The sequence below is a fragment of the Mytilus californianus genome, unplaced genomic scaffold, assembly GCF_021869535.1.
Source record: "Mytilus californianus isolate M0D057914Y unplaced genomic scaffold, xbMytCali1.0.p SCAF_5, whole genome shotgun sequence".
Lineage (NCBI taxonomy): Eukaryota > Metazoa > Mollusca > Bivalvia > Mytilida > Mytilidae > Mytilus > Mytilus californianus.
In genome coordinates, this window is record NW_026262701.1 from 5042034 (window position 1) to 5067856 (window position 25823).

The 25823-nt window shown below is 32.6% G+C and overlaps 1 protein-coding gene and 1 long non-coding RNA gene across 2 annotated transcripts; both read right to left on the reverse strand.

Annotated features, from left to right (window-relative positions):
• Nucleotides 1-10720: 10720 nt before the first annotated feature.
• Nucleotides 10721-16181, reverse strand: LOC127702526 (uncharacterized). The gene is made up of 4 exons (XM_052206765.1): nucleotides 16000-16181; nucleotides 14354-14440; nucleotides 13870-13935; nucleotides 10721-11924 (listed from the first exon to the last, which is right to left on the reverse strand). Exons 1-4 carry the CDS (start codon nucleotides 16118-16120, stop codon nucleotides 10819-10821), a joined length of 1380 nt encoding a protein of 459 aa, XP_052062725.1. The 5' UTR covers nucleotides 16121-16181; the 3' UTR covers nucleotides 10721-10818.
• Nucleotides 16182-19247: 3066 nt separating this feature from the next.
• LOC127702548 (uncharacterized) lies at nucleotides 19248-25306 on the reverse strand. The gene is made up of 3 exons (XR_007982481.1): nucleotides 24737-25306; nucleotides 20977-21037; nucleotides 19248-20622 (listed from the first exon to the last, which is right to left on the reverse strand). It is a non-coding gene; the product is annotated as an uncharacterized LOC127702548 (long non-coding RNA).
• Between the last annotated feature and the right edge of the window lie 517 nt (nucleotides 25307-25823).

Here is a 25823-nt window from a genome sequence, read left to right on the forward strand (position 1 = left end):
CAATCTTATCTGCAAGTTTATTGTTTTCTGTTTGGTAATAAATAATGATAAGATCTATTTTGTTACATCTTTTGATCCGTTTATTTGGCAATCGCCAATGGCAGTCAGCAGGGTTTAAGAACATCAGTTGTTCGACCTGCTAGTCAAATGCGTTTGATAAAATATACTTTTTCACTCATTTGGTCTTTTGAAAATGTTGTTTGTGCTGTATTTAGACCCCTCTACCAAGAAATTTGTTTTACATGCACACGTATAAAAATTGCGGTTTTTATCCAACGCAATCATAGGTTTGAACGTTGTTTTCAATTTAGACTTGTTTATATTTTTTCGTTTGGGCTTGAATTATATTTGCCTTCGGGCTTATATGATCCGTTCATCCTATTTTGACTCTTTCAAAATTCAAGAGTCTATCCTAAATTGAGGTAAATTATATGGCCTTCCAAATACCGTTTCGATTCCTAACATCACTGAAGAGACATTAATTGTCGAAATCCGGATATGGTGTACACATTTTTGCACCTCATGTTTGCGGTAGTCCATCTATTCCGCAAGTTTATTGTTTTCTGTTTGGTAATAAATAATGATAAGATCTATTTTGTTACATCTTGTGATCCGTTTATTTGGCAATCGCCAATGGCAGTCAGCAGGGTTTAAGAACATCAGTTGTTCGACCTGCTAGTCAAATGCGTATATATATATATATAGTCTAAATTGAAAACAACGTTCAAACCTATGATTGCGTTGGATAAAAACCGCAATTTTTATACGTGTGCATGCAAAACAAATTTCTTGTTAGAGGGGTCTAAATACATGCACACGTATACAAATTGCGGTTTTTTCCAACGCAATCATAGGTTTGAACGTTGTTTTCAATTTAGACTTGTTTATATTTTTTCGTTTGGGCTTGTTTTATATTTGCCTTCGGGCTTATATGGTCCGTTCATCCTATTTTGACTCTTTCAAAATTCAAGAGTCTATCCTAAATTGAGGTAAATTATATGGCCTTCCAAATACCGTTTCGATTCCTAACATCACTGAAGAGACATTAATTGTCGAAATCAAGATATGGTGTACAAATTTTTGCACCTCATGTTTGCGGTAGTCCATCTTTTCCGCAAGTTTATTGTTTTCTGTTTGGTAATAAATAATGATAAGATCTATTTTGTTACATCTTGTGATCCGTTTATTTGGCAATCGCCAATGGCAGTCAGCAGGGTTTAAGACATTAGTTGTTCGACCTGCTAGTCAAATGCGTTTTGTTAAAATATAGTTTTGCACTCATTTGGTCTTTTGAAAATGTTGTTTGTGCTGTATTTAGACCCCTCTACCAAGAAATTTGTTTTGCATGCACACGTATAAAAATTGCAGTTTTTATCCAACGCAATCATAGGTTTGAACGTTGTTTTCAATTTAGATTTGTATATATATATATATATATATAGTCTAAATTGAAAACAACGTTCAAACCTATGATTGCGTTGGATAAAAACCGCAATTTTTATACGTGTGCATGCAAAACAAATTTCCTGTTAGAGGGGTCTAAATACATGCACACGTATACAAATTGCGGTTTTTTCCAACGCAATCATAGGTTTGAACGTTGTTTTCAATTTAGACTTGTTTATATTTTTTCGTTTGGGCTTGTATTATATTTGCCTTCGGGTTTATATGACCCGTTCATCCTATTTTGACTCTTTCAAAATTGAAGAGTCTATCCTAAATTGAGGTAAAATATATGGCCTTCCAAATACCGTTTCGATTCCTAACATCACTGAAGAGACATTAATTGTCGAAATCCGGATATGGTGTACAAATTTTTGCACCTCATGTTTGCGGTATACCATCTTTTCCGCAAGTTTATTGTTTTCTGTTTGGTAATTAATTAATGATAAGATCTATTTTGTTACATCTTGTGATCCGTTTATTTGGCAATCGCCAATGGCAGTCAGCAGGGTTTAAGAACATCAGTTGTTCGACCTGCTCGTCAGATGCGTTTTGTTAAAATATACTTTTTCACTCATTTAATCTTTTTGAAAATGTTATATATCACTGATGTAATAAATGGATCTTAATTATAAATTTGATACTAAACAGAAAACAATAAACTTGCGGAAAAGATGATATACCGCAAACAAAAGGTGCAAAGGTTTTTGTACACCATATCCGGATTTCGACAATTAATGTCTCTTCAGTGATGTTAGGAATCGAAACGGTATTTGGAAAGCCATACAATTTACCTCAATTTAGGATAGACTCTTGAATTTTGAGGAGTCAAAATAAGATGAACGGATCATATAAACCCGAAGGCAAATATAGTACAAGCCCAAACGAAAAAATATAAACAAGTCTAAATTGAAAACAACGTTCAAACCTATGATTGCGTTGGATAAAAACCGCAATTTTTATACGTGTGCATGCAAAACAAATTTCTTGTTAGAGGGTTCTAAATACAGCACAAACAATTTTCCGCAAGTTGATTGTTTTCTGTTTAGTATTAAATTAATAATTAAGATCCATTTATTACATCGGTGATTCGTTTATTTGGCAATCGCCAATGCAGTCAGCAGGATTTAAGAACATTTGTTGTTCGACCTGTTAGTCAAATGCGTTTTGTTAAAATATACTTTTTCACTTTTTTGGTCTTTTGGAAAATGTTGTTTGTGCTGTATTTAGAACACAAGAAATTTGTTTTGCATGCACACGTATACAAATTTGACACATTCCCAATTTCCATTCTCAATTTTATATATGTTATCTAGGAGAAAATTTAAAGCTTCAATCATATCCTCACATTTCCAGTGAGTGTATTTAGCATACTCTCCTTTTTCGTTACAGAAAAAGGCTTTTAACGAGTTACAGCAAATAAATTTACAATGAGATTTTTCGAAAGACCATTTTATTAAATATGAAAACTTTTTCTTTATTAGATTGTGTGGATATATTTTATACATCTTTGGCTTTGAGATGCGCTTCGGACGCACAAAATTAATAAAGTTTTATATTCATATCTGAGAATAGTTTTGATTTTGAATGGCAATTTTAATAGCATGTCAACATCTTAGTAAATACTGAATGGAAGAACTGAACCTACTGCCTTGAAAGAGAAATATCAGGAGTGAGTTATAACAAATCATTATATTGGTTGCAATCAAATGCCATAATTTTCTAGTGAAACAAAAACAAATAATTTCACATATGAAATAAATCCGACAATTTCACTAATGTGACGTCATGCAACAATGGGCGTCGTTAAGACATTGTCAATGACGTTGCATCAAAACGAATTGAGAACGCGTACAAACGAAACAAATATAGTTCCTTCCATATACTACCTAATTTCAATTAATATACATTGAAACCATAGTCAATGTAATAAAAAGAATAACTAATCCAAGAATTGAAATATAGAAAAATATTCAACTCGTGACCGAACAACACTGTTGCATAACTTATGCGCTATGCAATTAATGTGTTGTTCGATCACTCGTTGAATATTTTTCCATGAGAAATGAAAACAAAATCGAAAATATCAATTCCAACGCTTTGAAAATTTTAAATTGAAGCCTAGATTTTCAAATTTTGGTAAACATTCTACCATTCGGAAAATATATTTCTGTTTAACTTGCTTGATATGTACAATGTGAACCTTTGCCGCGTAATTTGTTCACCTATTTGCATTTCACACCAGTAAAGACCACTATCAAATTGTATCACATCCGATATTTGAAGATTGTATTCATCATTCTTTAGTTGTTCGACAATATCGTATCGTCGGTGGTTAGGTCCGAAATATACGTCCGATGCTTTTGCAATAATTTGTCTCAAGCGACGCCATCTGTTATTTGTAGCACCAAATGTAAAATTGCATACCAAAACAACTGTTTCTCCAATATATGTATGTGTGGATACATCGGACCGGATAATTTCACCAAATATATCTAAAACAAACATTCTTAATTTAAGTAATCATTTGACTGTACTGTGCAGTCTTTACAATATTATAATTAAATTTTTTTTGTTCTCTATTCAGTTAATTAAACGTTTTTAGTGTATACATTTTTTATATAAAAAAAATCATTCGTATCATTTTTATCTAAGTTTATCAGTTCAGTAAGCTCAAATATTCATTCATAGCAACATTTTTAGTTAAATCATCACCCCCTTAGTGCTGTAAAACCTGTCCCCCATTCGTGATCACACAATTGTAGTGTATCACAGAAGGAACAATATGAATAGTAGGGAACAAAAAAAAACAAAACCATCGAAAGTTATCAACATGCTACACAGCAAATTAAACTTCGAACTTGACATTGACAACCCTCTACCGAAAAGACATTTGACAATAAGGTTTATCTCAAGAATCTATAATGAAGTTTCATGGTATTGACAAATTTAGTTTCACCATACTGTTGTAAGCAAAATTCTCATTTTAATGGATAAATTCCAGTTTATTATCTAAAGATAAAGACATAAATGTTATATCTTCAATTTCTTACAAAAGTTAATGGAGGTGTTTGGACTGTATAAATCATGAAAAAAATTAGAACAACACACATTTTAAACCCAGCCACATTCTGTGTGTCTGTTCCAAGTCAGGAGCCTGTAATTCAGCGGTTGTCGTTTGTTGCCCTGTATCATATAAATTAGGCCGTTAGTTTTCTCGTTAGAATTGTTTTACATTTGTCATTTTAGGGTCTTTTATAGGTTACTATGCGGTATGGGTTTTGTTCATGGTTGAAGGCCGTATGATGATCTATAGTTGTTAACTTCTATGTCATTTGGTCTCTGATGGAGAGTTGTCTCATTGGCAATTATACCACATCTTTTTATTTTCATATTTGATTTAGTTCAAAGGAGTTGCACATTGATTTATTCGTTTTTCAGTTGAACAATTAAACATTAATCGGTACTTTGTGTGATTTGTCTTTATGTCAGTTGTTTTTGTGCTTCGTACCGATATGATGTGTTAAGTTAATTATATTTTGTATGCATGGTTTGTTCTTATGTTGTGTTGTTTTATCGTTCATTGTTTTATCAAAAGCAGGCAGTTGTAGTTTGGATTGCTTTTGTCATGTCGGGGCCTTTTATAGCGGACTATACGGTATGCGTTTTGCTAATTGTTGAATGCCTTAGTGCGGCCTATCATTGCTTACATTCACTTCGTTTGTACTCTGATGAATAGTTGTCTCAAAATATTACAGTGAACAAAAAATAAAATAACATATAAATCTGTTTTTTACCAAAACAAATAGAGCAACTTATATAAAAAAGACGCCAGATTTTTACAAATCTCTATCTCAGAGGGTAAAATGTTCTGTATTTGAGATCCAGTATATGCAAACAAATATTTTTGGCATAGGCAAAAGAACAGTTTTCATCAACTGAAACGAAAACTGTATATACTTTTGATACCTGCATAATGAAAGCTATCATGTTAATAATTAGGAACCATATCATTTAATTATTTATAACCTATTTCTTGTGTTGGTGGTTATAATGACAAAATCACAAGCAGGAGTCGTGTAAAGAACATCAAATATCAATTTTTAATGTTCAACAAGTTTTTCTACTATGGTTTTTCACTCAACAAATTAGGCGAGAACAATATTTATCGTCTCCAAAATGCAGTAAAATAAATGTAACTATAGTTTGTAAAATTATGTTTTGTTGGTTTTGATATATTTATATTTAGTCTCATTTAGAAAATTTTCTACGTTCTGGTATGCAAAGGGTACTGAAAAAATTTGCACCCTTTAATTGGATTCAATAAATATTCTTATTCTTATTATTCTACTAAAATATTCTTATATTATATTCAAAATGCCAAAAAATTAACAAGCCTTATGGTGGTTAGAAAGTTTTCAACTGTCGTAATATATTTGATGTAATTAATAATTTCCTTGTATATTTTTTTAGAAATGGTTAGTCTGATGATAACAGGAAAATAATATTCAATTGATAAACAACGGAAATACAACCTATTGAACAGTAATATGAAGCATCGTTGGCATTCTGAATGAAATACATTTTAAAAAAACTTCATACAAGTGCATTAAGTGGTTCAGCAACAGAAACTTATACTTTTCTGAGGAAACGGGTACATTTTATTTTTAGAAAAAATTAATTAATTGGTTTCTTACTTCGAAATTATAAGAACCTGAAAGAAAAACTACACCAATGGAAGATTCTGTCTCTCACCATTTTATTCTATAGAAGAATGATGAGGTCAAACTATATATTATTGCAATCATATACATGTATATTTTAAATAGCATATCTAAATTCCTACCTATGAAAAGGAACATCATGTTTTCAAATCAGTGCGTGCGTCCGTCTATAAAGATTTGGTAACATTTACGTGAAAAATATTTGATGTGTTTCCCTCAGTTTAGTTTGTAACCCGGATTTGTTTTTTTTCAATCGATTTATGAATTTCGAACAGCGGTATACTACTGTTGCCTTTAACTAACGTGAAACGTGAATACAACAGGGACAATAAAGAACAAAGACAAGGTCATGCGGTTCTCATACTGTTTTATATACTTTACACAAAATTCGTTGGATGTCAACTGATTGACAATAATAAAAGTCTTGGAAAACATTATTAATTTATAAGTTGTAATTGGCTTTGAACTAGCTTTTAGTAACTGCAAATATAAAAATAAGAAGATGTGGTATGATTGGCAATGAAACAACTCTCCAACAGAGACCAAATGACATAGCAATTAACATCTATATGTCACCGTATGGTCTTCAACAATGAGCAAAACCCATACCGCGTAGTCAGCTATGAAAGGCCCCGAAATTACAAATGTCAAACAAATCAAACAAGACAACTTACGTCCTGATATATGTACTAAACAATGAACGAAAAACAAATATGGTAGACAGCAACAAACGACAACCACTGCATTACAGGCTACTGACTTGGGACAAGTATATACAGAATGCGGCGGGGTTAAACATATTTGAGGGCGCCTTACCATCCCCTAACCTGGGACAGTGAGTACTCTTATTTCAGTGCTTGTGGCTTTTGTCACAAGGAAGCTATTAAGCCAAGAGTTCCAAATGGTGAAGTTGAAATCATCCCTTCGTAAATTTTACGGACGCCATCACGAGTTGGTTGACCGTTATGGAATAACCGTTTCACAGATGATATCGGATATGTTCCTTATGTCGTAACTACAATACCCTTCCCTTTTCACGAATGTGACTTACCGAATTAGACTATTTACAGGATTTGTTATAACATAAGCAACACGACGGGTGCCACATGTGGAGCAGGATCTGCATACCCTTCCGGAGCACCTGAGATTACCCCTAGTTTTTGGTAGGGTTCGTGTTGCTAAGTCTTTAGTTTTCTATGTTGTGTCATCTGTACTATTATTTGTCTGTTTGTCTTTTTATTTTTGGCCATGGCGTTGTCAGTTTGTTTTCGATCTATGAGTTTGACTGTCCCTCTGGTATCTTTCGTCCCTCTTTTGTATTTATGTTAGTTATTTTTGGCTACATACCTATCGTTTGTTCTCATGTTGTTCTGTTACACCACTGTCCTAGTTTTAGGGAAGGGTGGAGCGCTCACAAATAAGTTAAACCCCGCCACATTTTTTTGCCCGTCCCAAGTCAGGAGCTTTCAGCTTAGTGGTTATCGTTGGTTCATGTCTGTCATATTTTATTTTCGTAAATTATTTTGTTATTTGTTAGTTTGTTTTTCTTGTTTAAATTGTATTACATTTTGTTGGTTCATTTTATAGCCTACTATACGGTTAAGGTTTTTCTCATTTTCGGTTATCTATAATTGCCTACATCCACTACATTTGAACTCTGGTTGATAGTTGTCTCTTTGGCAATCATACCACATTTCCTTATTTATTTTATTTTTATTAATATGAGTTTATCTTTTTGAAATATATCCCAAATAAAGATTTTATCATGAATTTATGAATTTCTGATCAGTTTAGAGTTTTGTTTAAGCTAGATTAAAGTTTTGGTTTAATGTAGTTGACCATGTCTCTTTAGTCATATCAACCTAAAACTTTAGACACATGTTCGTTTTGATGAAAACTTGTAAAAATGTGTGCAGCAAAAGGATAACAATAATAAACAACTTCAAGTTTTTTGAGGCCATTTCTAAATTTTGTTCAGCAAAAATATTGTTTATTGTGCATACTGCTATAAAGACGACTCTCAAATTCGTGCATTTTCCTGCTCATTTCCAATGTCACGATGTTAATGTTATTACGTCACAATTAGAACATTGGGTCAATCGATGTATATCATTGATAAAAAAATCACGATTGGTCTATTTCCTTAGAGTGTTAAGATTTTACTTAGTTATTTTATTTTAATTTTTTGTATGACTATAAAACGTGAAAAGATTTGATTGAATGAAAAGTTACGTCGCCATTTTTTTTATCTAGATACTTTGATTAGCCAATATATGAAAAACTTTACTGCTCCGTTACATACTTCCTGTATTCCCTTTTTTGATATTTGTATCCGTGGAGATAGGGTCTTCCATTCCGCGTTGGAATAAGTAAGCCCATTCATGCGATGCGTAATGCGTATATACGGACGTTAATTTCGTGAGTTCAATCATGAGTGGGGATAAGGAGTCGTATTCCGTGCATCTACTTCTGTGTGAGGATTAGAGTCACAAATTGGCGTCAATTTCGAGGTTCACTAATGAACGGGAAAATGGTATCCGTTTCATACGGCGACTTACATTTCTGACTTTTTACTTAAAATTCATAATAATCTCATCCTAGATACCAGGATAAAAATTTCTACGCCAGACGTGCGTTTCGTCTATCAAAGACTCATCAGTGACGCTCGAATGCAAAAAAATTAAAAAAGTCAAATAAAGTACAAAGTTGAAGAGCATTGAGGACACAAAATTCCGTAAGGTTTTGTCAAAAACAGCTATGGTAATCTATTCCTGTGGTGAAAATCCTTAGTATTTCGAAAAATTTAAAGTTTTATAATCAGTTAATTTATAATTATGACAATATCAATGATAAATCACGGCAACACAAAAATGCTGACTACTGGGCTGGGGATACCCTCAGGGAGAAACTTCCACCAGCAGTGGCATCGACCCAGTAATCTATTTTTGGGGTAGAAAGACCATAGTTTTTCGAACAACTCAAACTTTCGGAAAGAGTTGATCTATAATTATGACCATATCAATGATAGTTCATGTCACCACGTAGTGCTAACTACTAGGCTGGTGATACCCTCGGGGAGGAAATCTCCGCCAGCAGTAGCATACTCCTGTTAGTTGCAAAAAAAACTCATGAAATATACCAGGTTACCGATTTTGTACGCCAGACGCGCGTTTTGTATAAAAAAAGACTCACCACTTACCCTCGAACCAAAAAAAGTATAATTGCCGAATAAAAAAGAAAGTGAAAGAACATCGATCAAGAACCTAAAATTTTGCCAAAATATAGCTGAGATAATCTATTCCTTTGGTAGAAAATCCTAAGTTTATCTAACAATTCAAAGTTTTGCAAACAGTTGATTTATCAATATGACTATATCAATGATAATTCATGTCAACACGGAAGTGCTAACCACTACGCTGGTGATACGTAATTCAATTGTGTGATGCCACTTTTAAATACTGAGGTAGTTTACAAAAATATGATAACTAGACTTCTTGCTGTTGGCTGTGTGGTATGAATACAAGCGCTGCCAAACCCAGAAGAAATGAAATTTTAGTTGAGATGCTTATGTAAGAGGCACAACTCTATCTACATTTAAAAGACTACTCGATACAATTTTTTAAGGAGTCCATACCTGATATCCTATAAGGCAATATAACTGCCCTACTCTATTAATTTCCTTGTGCTAATGTTAAAAACATTTGGGTTTGATCTCAAAAAACATGTTTAACCCTGCCGCATTTTTGCGCCTGTCCCAAGTAAGGAGCCGCTGGCCTTTGTTAGTCTTGTATCATTTTTAATTTTAGTTTCTTGTGTATAATTTGGAGTTTAGTATGACGTCCATTTTCACTGAACTAGTATACATATGTGTTTAGGGGCCAGCTGAAGGACGCCTCCGGGTGTGGGAGTTTCTCGCTACATTGAAGACCCATTGGTGGCCTTCGGCTGTTGTCTGCTCTATGGTCGGGTTGTTGTCTCTTTGACACATTCCCCATTTCCATTCTCAATTTTATTTGGGTTCTGAAACTTTTACACATGTATATAAAATTCATAAAAACATTAAAGCGGCACTTGTAGCTGTTGTTCGTATCTACCATAATATGTCCAGCAAACAATGATTCATGGACATATAATAACTGAATGAACGGAAAAATTTAAAAATTACTGTTTTGATATGTTCAAGACATTTCTGAACGTCACAAAAATAAATTATATTCTTTAAATTTAATGTGTACATCAATTAAATTGAATCCTCAACTACCGCCTATCAAAATGACTCCCTGTTGAACATCATTAATAATTATCCTTGCTTTAGGGAGATATGAATATTTGAGTATACTCATATTTCCCTAAGGCTTCCCTACGGTCATATCGACAATGATCTTGATTTTCTTGTGTTAAAAGCGTTGAAATCTAGACATTAATGTCGACATGCGCATTTGATGCAATACAACTGGTACAGTTATTATTATATACACCGCGCGTTATGTCGCGCGAAGTAGATCCGATATTCAGAGAGGAAAAGGATATTTCGTTTACGTGGGAAAGTCTCAACCAATATAAGAAATGTATTTAGCTATCAATTTTTACATAGTGTAATAAAATATCATAGCATTATATGTGCACATGTTTGTTAAAATATAGTAAATAATTACACTTTGGACAGATTAGTGTTAGAACTAAACCCGTCCTCATATTCATTCGTAAGAAAATTGTTTTTAGAGGATACTTTATTTAATGTACTTGTATCAGCACATCTAGATTTCGTTTTGGAGCAAGAAGATACAGATGCATTTGGTGTGGAAGTTTGCAAATAATCAGTTTCATTCTTATTTAACGGCACATATGGATCTGTTGTATTGTCTTCATAAATTGAGTGCTTTTCGTTTAAAGAATTCCCAGAATCGGACTTTGTGTTCATATTAACACTTTCTATCTTTGACTCATATTTTGGTTTATGTTCTCTGTCAAGATTCGTTTGAGTCTCTATTGCACTTGCTGCCTTGTTTATTGGTGGCAACTCTTGTTTTATTGGGGTAGTGTAACTGTGTAAATATTCCATTTCATCTGGAATGAGTGGTACATATGGATTTAAATATTCATCTGTTTTAACGGACGTGACGTCACAATCGTCTGATGATATGTCGCCGTCAATCAAATTTATAGATTCCGGCTTCTTTTCGGAATGCACTTGTACTATTGCTTTTGAATTTACTTTATTCAAGTGTGAGAGTGTACCTGCATTGTTATCTAATTCTGTTGTGTTTAGAAAAATATGTGTACGTGACGTACCAAATTCAGCAGATTTTGTTTTATTTAAACTTAGATCTCCTATAGAACCGATTACTTTATTTAAATCAATATCATCGACAACATCTAAATATAGTGGTTTTGATTGCGATAACAAATAAGGACGTATTGGCAGACCTGGACTTTTTCCGTAATTTTTCAAATCACTTTGATCTGGATAATCATAATGTGTCATTTTGTTTTCATCAATTGATTCATACGACGATTCCTCTTCGATTTGAACCATAATGGCCTTTCCATGCACATTTGGTTTGTTATCTTCTTCTTCATCAATCTTGTTGAGTTGTATATCACTTGCAGACTTATCTTTCGATCTATGTTCTAATGTCTTGGTCTTGGTTCGACACTTACGGTTGAGACAAGCATTGCATATAACCGATAAACATAATACCAGCACAAGTCCAGCTCCTAGTAACCAATAATAAAACTGTTCTTGTTCCGACGGTCCTAAACAAAAAAGTCAATTATTGATGAATGTTCCATATAATACATTTCTCAAATGTATACGATATGCTTGCGTTTTATAAAAACGTATACATGGTATACACGCTATGGGAGTATTTGGCAAAACATTTGCAGTGATACGCTTACATTAATGCTACTTGTATGTATAAAAAGAAGGAAGTAGTTATGCACACGTCGATTGTTTTGATAAACTATTGTGGTATTTTAAGGCAACAGTTGCTTTCTGATGTTCAAATCTCGTAAATCGATCGAAAAAAGACAAATAAAGATAACAAACAAAAACTGAGGAAATCAAATAACTTCAATAGAAGCTCAAACCGGTACGTAGACAGGGTAACAGTCTCCTGCTATGTATACTTCACTCGCCATGGTATTATTGTCAATTAGACAACTATTAACCGAAGTTCAATTGACATTTCCTTAAGCAGCTGTATGTAACCGTATACGACAATCATCTAGGAGCAAAACCCATACCATATAGTCAGCACTGACAAGACAAAATGTGACACATTTCAAACGAAGTAATCAACGGCCCGATTTATGACAAAGTAATAAACGAAAACAAATATGATTTAGAGAAACCAACTGCAACCACTGAATAAAAAGCCTCTGGCTTTGGAGAAGCATATGTTGATCGTCACGGAGTTAAATTTGTTTGTGAGCGCTCAACCCTTTTACACACACTTACCTGAGACAATAGTGTAGCTGCACAACATAAATAAAAACTGCAAAAAATCATTTGGCAATAACCTGACTCATCAGATTAGTACGTACGAAGCACCCCAAAAAAATAACATAAATACAAAAGATACAGTAACAATTTAAGAGCTCTCACTGTTACCGAAAGCTAGTCAAAAGTCAAAAGCAGCTAATAAATAAATCATGTTTTCTCAAAGAATTTATCAGGTAACATCCATCGGATTTAGCATAAAAACATCATAAACAGTCTGAAAAAGGCACTCCTTTTTGCAATGTCAAAATAAAGGAACATAATGTCGACAGGACCATAAGTTTTAATAATTGTATATCAATATTTATTTAGTAATGTTTTAATTAACAAAAACAAAATAATGTAAGTACTGTTAAATAATATTCAAAGACTTTACTACGGTGTTAAATTAATAATTCAAGAATACTTTTATTCAAAAGGTCAATGGGTTCACATTGATTGTATCTAACTTTACGGGCTCTATAAAAAAGATAACCATAAAATAAAAATGATGTGATATCCCGTTCGTAATAAGAATTCAAACGGGACAGCCAAATCACCATTTCATATTTACAGTGGCATTAAGTATTTCTCGAGCGTGAAATCTTTTTTGAATTAATAATAGCTCTAGGTCCTAGATGAGCTACTTCCTTTCAAGGTCCGTTTGTTGTAAGGTATGGCATCTTACGTCTGTATACTTTGTATAAAGATGATGTTCTTTCACTAAAACAAATCTGAGTTTTCGGATTACATGTATTATCATCTCACCTACCCTATTCAAAATAAATATGAGATGATAATACAGCTTAGTCTACTTCATATGCTGTCATACATCTTCAAATTGACAATGTGGGTCGGTTGAAACTTAAACTTTAGGGAAAACAAGTTCTCCCATTGTGAACTTTCAGTTTATAACTTTGTCAACCTTTCAATCTTCCAATTATTACGACATTCCAAGGCTATTGATACTTATCTACATGACAGATGGTAGCTGTTAACAAGGAAACAATTAACCAAGGATTTTAATGAAAAATCTCTATCACGAATGACGACGTAAATGTTCTATTTGTCCCAATCACTTTCTTTTTCTCTCAAATGCAAATTATCACCAAATTTTTGGTTATCTTTTGGGGTTGTCCTTGGCTTTAACTTATCAATATATTTCTAATCTACAAAAGATGTGAGGTGTTAAATGTTTGTTTTAATTGAATAATATACCTGAATTTGTGGCTGTTTCTTTTTTACCATGATCGCTGTTCACATCAGTTTGCATGCTGTTTATTCCTAGAATAACATTTTTATTGATATCAATTTATTATACAACATACTCTAAAACACATGTTTATATCAAATGTCGATATGTAAAGCCTGGAAATGATTTTGATTACATGGTAAAATTGGAACTGTTATTCAAGCTGCAGATACTTCTGTCTGAAACAAAGTTATAGGTTTTTTTCTAGTCTGATACGAATACCTACATGTAGGATTTTCGGGGCTCTTAAAAGAGAATAAGCAGCGATGGATTTTGCTTGGATCTGCATACCTTGTTAGTATGATAATGGTCTAGAAGTAGTCGACCTTACTTCATTTTTGAACCGGTGCAAACTTTTAATTTAATTTGACTTTTACAAAAAACAAACATTGGAACCAATGATAAAGATAATTGTGATCTGAGGCCAAATAACAATAATATCGAACATACTGTCAACATCTGTTGTTTTCTCTGTTGTTATTGTTATAGTAGTTGTTATGTGTATCAATGCCGTCGACTTTTCAATGTTTGCTGTTTCTGTAAAATAAATTTACATGCTACAGTACCAAAAGAGACAAATTTCTATTCAAAGAAAAACAGAAACAGTCCACATACTTGGACTTCAGGGGGTTCAGAACACATAAGGGAGTTAACTCTTTCAAAATCATCTAAACGTTTAAATCACGTGCTATAAGTGAAAGAATTCAAGCCTCTCAATGATCAAAACAAGTGTTAGTCAAACTGCTAAATATCCAAAGAAGTTAGTCCTGTGAATTGTGTGGTTCAAATTCTTGAAATTTTTATATTTTTGTCAACAGGTCAAAGTAAATAATTTGTCAAAATTTTATGAGAATTAAACGAGCCAAATCAATTTTAGTCAAAGCGTTGAGTACCCCTTAAATCTTCCTATAAACAACAACAAGCGGGTTTCTTGTGTATTGATTCTTGCGTAAAATTTCATAAGTACGAGCATCTGATACCGTCATTTATGAATCTACCTGCCTAATTATATGAATATGAACCAAAATATCGTCACTCCGTTCAAAATTTCGGAATCTCGTCTTCGTTTTGATAAATCGTATCAGATCATGCATACATGTCACTAGAAATTAATAAGTTTCACTACATATAAGAAAGGTATAACATTTTGTTCCCAAATAAACAAACCTTTGTTTATTCTTCTGAGAAATATGAAGGTTAGAAAGTAAGCTTTGATAATACTTTGTCTGAAAAGTGTTAACTGAAATCTTGGATTTTATAAAACAAATTGCCGTCATGTCCATGCCCACGATCCATTAAAAAAAAACCCGAAAAATCGACATTTTCTTGGCTAAATTCGATCAAACAAAGATTTTTAAAATGAAATAAAAGTATTATGATAAAAAAATAAAAGCAGTATGCCGTATTTACACATCACGTCCGCCCTTGCAGAAACTGTAAGGTGACGGTATCTGGTAACTGACTGTAACTGGTCCTTGACTTGTCCTCGATTTCATGGTGTTTTTTTTTTTACCTCTTTTCATTTTTTTTTTTACCTCTTTTCATTTTTTTTTTTACCTCTTTTCATTTTTTTTGGGAAAGTGTTCATGTCTATGAGTTCACAGAACTGTTTAATTGTTGCTTGCAACTTCCTTTACAAAATTTCACTTTAAATTGTTTCCAAAATTACCAATTTTTGCTTAGCGTACCTGGTGAAGGTAGGCCAGGAAACAACAGCCAAGTGCGAACGTCCATGAAACAACAGTCAAGTGCGAACGTCCATGTAACCCTTCCGTAGCACCTGAGATCACCCCCAGTCTTTGGTTGGGTTCGTGTTGCTTAGTCTTTAGTTTTCTATGTTGTGTTTTGTGTACTATTATTTGTCCTTTTCTTTTTTATCCATGGCGTTATCAGTTTATTTTCGACTTATGAGTTTGAATGTCCCTCTGGTATCTTTCGCCCCTCTTTAATGTCAATCAAGTGCGAACGTCCATGAATCAACAGTCAAGTGCAAACGTCCATGTAACATTAACAAAATCCAAATCATTTGCCTTTTAAAACAATTCTTACTTTATCGCTTAACTTGTATAGTAGGGTAGAAATATATAAATTCCTACCTGCTGTTATAGTCTCTGTAAACAGTTCTGTAGTGGTTCTCTCTTTTAAATTAAAGTAAACATTATAATGATTTATAACACCAATTATCTCAAAATATAATACAAGTATTTGTTTTTGCATATTTTTATAAGTCACTTAAGTCATGATAGATACATTGTATTTAAATGGTAAAATGTATATAAGCAAATATTTGTATCAATTAAAAAAATAAAGTCCTAACCTAAACACTTTTATCGTTTCATGAAAGATACCTTGAATTATTTTATTCCAATGACTATCTCATTTTAGTTGGTCTGATTTTATTTCTACATTTCGAATTATTTACCTTCTATTGGTGTTTTTAAAAGTAACATTTGAATTTATGTTATCTTATAAATTGTTATATTCATATTCAATGGAATTCAGTTAATATCTACACTGTGATATTTATTCTTATTTGGTCTTACATTTGTATGGGAAATTTGAAACAGGAGGACACAAATAAGTATCAAGTATCCATTCGAATTTGCGGACCCTGGGTTTTTTTCTATGCCAACTGCAAGCCTGGTATCTTTGATAAGTTTCAATAGAAACTTAATCCTTAAAGGTTACTCCACAACACTACCACTTTTTTATTCATTAAAAAAAATACAGACAATATGCCAAAATAAAATAATAACATGAAACTGAACTATAAAATGCAGGGAAAACGACTATCAAGTAGAAACAAAAAATACTATATTTGGTAATACTTTTTTACTTTAAAGAGGGAAATAAAAGAGTAACTATCTTTAAAAAAATCTTGTAGCGTTGATTCACAGCATCTGTCTTTCATGATATCAATATTTACCAGGGACCCAGTGACTAGCATTTAAAAGCCCTTAATGAGTTTTAAAACTACATCTAGTCAGTTTTTCTGAACATTTTCTTGTATCACTGCCAATTTCAATTATGTTTCATGATGATACTTTATGAAACTTGTTATATATTTGTTTTCTTTAGAGACACCAAATAGTACAATTTGAACTCGTTTCCAAAATATGTGACGTTTTTTATTTCCTTTATATCGTAAGCGGTCCTCTTGATGGTTGTTTCACCTAAACCATAGTTTGCGCATGTGCCTAATCAGTCTATCTGGACCATGTACGTGTTGCTATTGTTTCCCTATTTTTGTACGTGATTTAATTATCGGAACTATCTGCTGCATTATCGATTTCTTTTAAAAATTCTGGTAAAAAAATGTTTGCGCAATTACTTTTTAAATGTTCAGTACTTAGCCAAAAATCTCGTACAAGCTTTCATATAAAAATAAGAAAATGTGGTATGATTGCTAATGAGACAACTATCTATCAAAGTTCAAATGAAGTGGATTTTAGTAATTATAGACAACCGTACGGCTTTCAACAATGAGAAAAACCCATACCGTATAGTCGGCTTTTTCAATATATGCAAAAATATTCCGTCAATCGTTAAATAATAAATATGAAACGAAAATGAATGAACTAGGAATACGAGACATGAAAATAAAGAATAGGTTGAACATATATAACACTGAAAATAAAGAAAAAATTAAAATAACAAAAATACCGAAGTTCGAGGAAAATTCAAATGGGAAAGTCCCTTATCAAATGGCAAAATTCAAAGCTCAAACACATCAAACGAATGGAAAACAACTGTCATATTCCTGACTTGGTACATGTTTTTCCTTGTGTAGAAAATCGTGGATCAAACATGGTTTTATAGCTAGCTAAACCTCTCACTTGTATGACAGTCGCATGAAATTCTATTATATTGACAACAATGTGTGAACAAAACAAACAGACATAATAGGTAAAAATGTCAAAAATAGGGGTTCAGCTGTCAACATTGTGTTATAATCTTAATCACTATAAAAATAAACAAATATGTCAACAAGGAAAACAAAATGGCATATCGACAAAGCACATAATCAAAAATGAAAGACAAGAATACAAAAAATGACCATAGCACAACAACACATTGGCGAGATGCATAAGTACCGAGCCACGCCAAAAGGATATTACCAAAAATGGATTAAAAGTAAAGGATAATAATTTACAAAGACAAATAAAAGAACACTATAACACGTAACTGATAAACAACGTCAGTACCTAGAATCTATACTTCAAGACCATCATGTATTATTTGTGAAGTTGATACGGAATATTTATCAACAAGGTCTTGGTATCTTCCGATGAACTTTTTTAGAAAAAGGACTAGACGTTCTTTGACATAACCCTGGTTCGTCAACCTTCTGCTCAGACACTGGTGACGTTTTATAAAGTCTGAATTGCAGCTGCAACCTCTTTAATATCGAATGAGTCGGGAAATGTATATCCCATTATGCAGGTGAAGTTGGTATATTGCTACTAAGGTGGGGGAAATTTCTAATTTCAAAATTAAAATCGTCTCGTTTGTCATATATTCTGGTACTGAGATGACCACTTATGTCAAATTCAAGGTACAAGTCTAAAAATGAGGCGGTGGAAACCGTGTCTGTTATTTCTTTAATTTTTAGTTTTGGAGAATATATTAATGAAACCCGAAAAGTTTGGATTGTTAACGGAAAGAATATGATCAATATATCTGAATGTGAAATTAAATTATCTGGCTTCTTTGATCTTCTTGTTTTTGGCAAGTGTCTGAAGGAACTCCGACTCATATGAAAATAAGAAGAGGTCGGCAAGGAGAGGCGCACAGTTCGCCCCTATAGAAATGCCGACAATTTGTTGAAAAAGTCTATCTCCAAATTCAAAAAATATGTTGTCAATAAGAAACTTCAGTATACTGATCACTTGTTCCTGTTTGTAGCATGTTTTACCCTTTTGTTCACTATTAACAAAATATGCCGTATGGTATCCCAAAGTAAAAAAATTATAGCGTTTGCTACCATTTTTATATTGAAAAGCATTGTGGATTATTTCTTTTGATAGAATTGATTTCAGAGAAAAATCGAGATTAAAATTATCCAGAAGTTCTTTATAGTTTTTTTAGAATCCAGATATGGTTAATACCATTACGCGAGTAAACAATTTCAAAGTAGTTCTGACGACCCTCTTTCACGGCGGACAGAATTTTTGTCAATCTAATGGACATTTCCTTTGTAGAACATGCGGATGAGCCGGCAATGTACCTTTTTTGTACGGAATTTTGTGAATCTTAGGTATCCAATACAAACAAGGTAAGTCCTCAGATTTGCCGTTCAATGTAATGTTCATTGAAGCCATGAAGGAATTATGATTCTCCAAAATCTTATCCTAGTAGTACAATTTACATACAAAGACAATATTATTTGAAGCTTTGTCCGCAGGATCAACAACATATTTATCGTTAGGAGATGATGGACATTTCACAGCTTCTTTGTCTCTGAAAACGGACATTGGTCGATCATTCACACAGTTTTTCAGCTTATGAATTCGACGTTTTATCAGAGACCTTATTGTTTTGATCCATTCTGACAAAGTGTCCAGTTCAACTTCTTCTCGTTAAGCCCATGCTCTGGCGTAGTCCTCAATGGAATCCATAGTTATATTGAATTTATGGTTCTAATTGATGTGTTGGGGTTCTCTGAACTTAGTACCATGAGATATTACCTTTTGAAGATGTTCATGTTGAATTATGTTTAGATCCCCAGTAATAACATGGCCAGAGGGGCTGTACATACAAGGCGAGTGGGAACAGTCATATGTCAGAGCGGTTTATAGGTATTCTTCTAAATCAAGGTCCTGCAATGCTTGCTTATAGTTAAATACTTTAGGTGCAATGGTTTTGCAAAAGAAAATAATGCATTGTAATATATAGTATTTTTTCAGGGACATTTATGTTAAGGGGCGTCTTTTCTGTGGCCTAACATATTTTTTGATGTAGTTTGTTTTTAAATGATAATGTAAACATCTGAGAAAATATTGGATGTAACAACAAAACTGAATGTATTTAAGGATAAATCATGAGAGAGATAGGAAAATCAATAGTATTACAAGTAATATCTTGGGATAAGTTGCATTCCGTAATGTCAAAATTAAGGAAAGAGATCGAAATTGTGATTTCGCAAGTGGAACATATCCGTGGTCTTCTGTGACACTGATATTCCATAACGGTCAACCGAATCATGATGGCTTATGGAAAACTTTTGAAGGCATTTTCACACTTGGAACTCTTTGTACATTAGCTTTTATGTAAGTAGCATAGGAAATGTAAACCTTGGAATGTCGTATCAACTCGGAAGCATGTGCTGCAGAATATTGCAAATTTCACGTTTAAATTTGGTAGACATTTTACCATTTTGAAAATATATCTAAAATTTAACTTGCCTAATATGAACAATGTGATCCTTTGCTGTGTAATCTGCCCACCTCTTTGCATTTCACACCAGTAAAGACCAGAATCAAATTGTGTCACATCAGATATTTCAATATTATATATGTCTTGTTCTTTGTCCTCGACGACATTGAATCGTTTACCCTCAGGGTCTGCCAAGGTTACATTCGAGGATGTTGCAATAATTGCACCAGCACGGCGCCATCTGTTTCCTGAGGCTTCATCAGAAAAAATGCATGACAAAATAACTGTTTCTCCTACATAATGATTTGTTGTTATGTTTGACAGTACAATTTCACCAAATGTATCTAAAATATACCATCTAAATTTTAACTTTTATTGAATGTGCTGGTTAGTTTTTACAATATTATCTTTTTAAGCATATCTGCGTTTCATAGAATTCACAGTTTTACTTAACTTTACTTTTACAGTACGTTTGATTATTTTAACATTTCTTCATTCTTACTTAAAACGTCAACAATTAACACTGCACAGCGAAGGCTGTTCAAAAAGTATATACAAGAGAGGCTTTGATAAAACAAAAAACGTATAAAAAGGGCAAACAAAACTGTAGCATGAAAAAAAGCAGACAAAACAAATACACAAAAGGTTACACAATGTTTGAATGAGGTGGACACAGAACTACATGGGTAAATTCTTACCTTCTGCCAGAACGATGTGAATAACAACCAAGAGCAGGAATCTCATTTTTGTTGAAATTCTCTGAGGATGAAAAATGTTAAAAAAAACTTTAACAACGATTTCTTAAAGGTTAAAGGTTGTGGAAGGATTGTATATAAAGCTGGAGGTTTAAGGATAGCTTTAAGTTTTCTGCCTTTTCATAAATCTACGAACTTCGATTTCGTAGAGAGAAAAAGAGTTACAAATTGATGTATTTCTTTTTCAGTTAAACTTTTGAAACAGTCATCATTATAAAATAAAGAGATGCGGTATAATTTCAAATGAGATGACTATTATTCAAAGGTCAAAGAACAAGGACGCGAACAATAACAGGTAACCTTACGGCCTTCGGCAATGAGCAAAACCCGTAAAGTAAGGAAAGCTTTTAATTGAAATGGAATGCAATGGAATAATAAAATGTGATACAATTCAAAGCACAAAGCGTTAACAATTAACGAAAAACAATAATTGAAGACAGTAGATTTTTCGTTTTAAAGGTTTCACATTTTTCTTGTGGTGGGCCTTTTTTAGCTGACTATAGGCTATAGGTTTTGCTGAATGTTGAAGGTCGCGCTCCTTCCTATTAAAGTTTATGCGAGTCCCTCATTTTTAGTTTGTCGCATTTAATTGTTTTTTCTTAATCGATAAACGTGATTTAAACATCGGTAAACTGCTTTCGTTTTAATTTAAACCCAATTACATTACAAGAACAAACATTCAATTCTTGTTAAAAAAAATTATTTTACGCAGTGTTGTTGACTTTTTAAAATATTTCAGGGTCCTACGTTAAAAACCGGTTAAATATTACAAAATTCACCGTTTCAAATCCATATTCAAACCAATTAAAACTTACAACATTCATGTCGGGTATTGACAGTCACAGACTTTTTAGACCAGTTGCCATTTAGTGAGATGTTACGGAGAAAAGATCTTTTCTAACAAAAAAACTCCTTTAAAATATAAATAATAAGATGTGGTATGGTTGCCAATGAGACAACTATCCACTAGAGAACAAATGACGTAGATGTTTACAACTATAGGTCACTGTACGGCATTAACAACAAAGGTCTCGATGCCATCAATTTAGGCAATATCATTCATTATACATCAGTTTAATCAAAAATACCTCTCAAGTTTAAAGATCAGTCTGTTCCTATCATATATCATACCTTTACCACACCTTTTGCGACTAAAATATCCAATTATCAACACGTGTTGCAAGATCTCAATAATAACGACTTCACATGTGCTTATTACCCATTCATGTATAATCCGGCTGGTAACGGTATTACTGGTGACATAACGTTATCATTCATACTTCTGTTCGAAATGTGTCAACAGAAAGGACGAAATACCAAGAGCATTAATACATATATTTGAAAAAAAACTCATCATAGATACCAGGCTTTAAATTGTATTCACCACATACTAATGGATTAAGTCCAAAATTATGCAAGACAATGGGTTAAACGTTGAAAACAAGACGGTGATAAACGTTCCATGAGTATATGATCACTCATGCTACATCAATCTTCAAAGACCCAAACGTTGTTTAACACAGTCTTACCTCCATGACAACTATATTGTTGTCCTAGCAGATAAAGCTTTGAATAACATCAATTGCGTGTATGAAAACATTACATAAACTGCTTGATAGTGAAATTAGGTATTGACAATTCACTTGGAAAAAAGTAAAATTACAAAAATACCGAACTCCGAGGAAGATTCTAAACGGAAAGTCCCTAAGTAAATGGCAAATTCAAAAGCTCAAACACATCAAACGAATGGATAACAACTGTCATATTCCTGACTTAGAACATGTATTTTCTTATGTATAAAATGGTGGATTAAACTTCAACATATATCCCCACGACTTATACCAAATTTTCAACTTTGCACTTTATTTGGCCTTATCTCATTTTTATTCAAACGTCACAGGAGAGTCTTTTGTTTTGACGTATAAAATTATAAGCCTGGTGTCTTTGTTGGGTGCTTTCCCTGTTTTCTTTAGGAATTTCAGCATAAGATAAGGAACTTGATCTGCCTTCAATGTACTGGATACCAAAATTACACACGTGTCCTTACACACAATGTTGTATTGCTGGGTCAACCAAGTGTTCCACAAAACCTCTTTCCAAACTATTAACTATTAGTTTTATCAGTAATCAAATTTGAGATTCAGATACTGTGAAACTACCTTGTCTAGGGGCGGTGAGAATTAGATGCGAATACTAAAAAAATGGAAAGGTCAAATAGTGTAAATACAATATATGTCTTATTCCTCTTGCATTAGTATGAAAACCTTTGATTTTTCTACACTAGTATATAAGTATCTCATCCTAAATAGACATATCAATAAAACTGGTCCAACTATGTTTCAAAGAAAATAATGACCAACGTAAATACAAATATCTTGTTTATCATAATTTAGTTTCGGTTTTGGGTAGGTTCGATTTTTCCGTCGTTATTTTACCGTGTTTTTTTTTTTTTTTTTTTTTTTGCCATGGCGTTTGTCAGATTTTCTTAGACTAACTAGTTTTGAATGTCTCCAGTTTCTAGTTAGCTGAAGCAGCGTTTGGAAAGAAAGCATAATACCTCTGATATTTCTGGGTAAAAATGACAAAAGTAACCAAACAATCCGTGTGTTACGTGCACAAAAACTTGAAAATGAACTGGAACGATAAAAAAAATAGAATCTAACATTCCGAAAAAGACACTAAAATAGTGTTTTTCCATTTTGAAATCTACAAAGATGTGAAAATAAAATATCTTAAAGCACATAATATAATGTCTACCCATTTTCCCCCCATTGATTTTCCCTTACGAAAATGATCGAGAACCATATTTATCGGCTCTGAAAAGCAAAATAGAGATAGACGACATTAACATCTGAAAAATACATTTTTCTTTAACTTTAAGATTGATAAGAATTATTAAAAAACTAATGTTTTCGTTTTATTCAGAAAGCTTTCGACTTTCTGGTGTTTACAATGTTTTTTTTTAAAGTATCCCGTTATCTTTTAAAAGTATATATTTTGTATAACTGAAGAAATTAACTCGGACTTAACATGGATTCTCGTTTCTTGCATTTCTCGCCCAATATAATGCGAGGGATGTATATCCATCGTTTTGTGATTCGAGAGTTTACGATATTATTCGACCAGTCTTTTTTTTTCTCTCAATGTAACTGTTAAATTAATACTACAAATCGTATGACTTTTTTACGTCTAACGTGTGATAAGATATTTGAAGCATCATTATTGATTTAAAAGAAAAAACAATTGGACAAAAATTACTACACTGTGTACAAACTCTTCAAAAGAGAAAAAGCTGCAATTAGAAAAATTTGTATATTCCCATGAGATTTGAACGAAAAATATTACTTTTACCTGATGTACTGCTACATGTATGTAACAAAATAAAAAATAAGGTCCGAAATAGTAGTAAAGGACCAATATGTAGTATTTACACAGAAAGAAATCTTTGTCTTGTAGTTTGCAAATGTTAAAAGAAATTGTACATTAAGCTATATAATTATTTGTCACTACCATAATTGATTGCGAATTGATATCCCGAGGGATGCATGTAAAGGGCAGGAGATACTTACTCTGTTGACTCACCTGGTCGTTTCAGACTGATATTACTCCCATATTTGTCTTATTAACCTTCATCATATATAACATCAGTATAGTAATCAATGTATTACGTATCAAATTCAAAATGTAAAACAAAAGTACAAACCTAATGATGGTTAGAAAGTTTCCCCAATATATTTGATGCAAGTAATATAATTTCCTTGTATATTTCCTGAAACAATTGTTTGTCTGGTGATAAACAGGAAAATATTGTTTAAATGATAGAAAACGGAAATATAACTTATTGAACAGTAATGTGTATCATCATTAGCATTTTGAATGTCATATTAAAAAGACTTTATATGTGAGCATAAAGTGGTTGGGCAACAAAAATGCATGCAGTTTGTCAACCTGCCTGTTCTTTTCTATGGAGACTGGTTATGTCGGATTTTTTCTGAGATAAAAATCATTAAATTAATTTCTTAGTGCGACTTCTGGCGTGCTATATTATAAGCCTTGTATCTTTGATAAGAATAAAAACCATACTTATATATTGAACCGATTAATTTATAATTTTCTGTATGTATCTGGCCTGTGCATGTGTACATCAAAATCCATACAGTGTTGGCAACATAAACATAAAACTTAGTTTACAAGTTCATTATCACTATTTTTTGTATTTTTTTGTGATCATTTTTTAGATCATGCTACTTATAACTAAGGGCGCACGTGCCGTTGTCAATGTAAATATCAATGACGTCATAGGCTAAATAGCGATAAACAGATTATAAATTCTTGCCCTCCGATGAAAATGAAGCTGAGAAACACCTTTCGTTTGAAAAAATATCGATGATCTATAATTATGATGTGATCTTTTTTAAAGACTTTCAATTGAAATGTTGGTAAATAATTATGATGTGATCTTTTTTAAAGACTTTCAATTGAAATGTTGGTAAATAATTATGATGTGATCTTTTTTAAAAACTTTCAATTGAAATGTTGGTATAAGTTTAGGAGACAGTAGTTTACGGATTTTGAAATTTCGTAAATCGATAAGGAAGAGATAAATCAGAATTACAAACAAAAACTGAAGGAATCACATGAACTCCAAAGACAGCGAGACCGGAAAAGCGTCTTCTGTTATGAGTGCATATAAGATAGATTGAAGTTATAGTAAAAGGTAGATAAACATGAAGTTAATTATGATGTGAGTTTGTAAAGCAATATGCAAAATTAGGGTTTTGACCCAATAT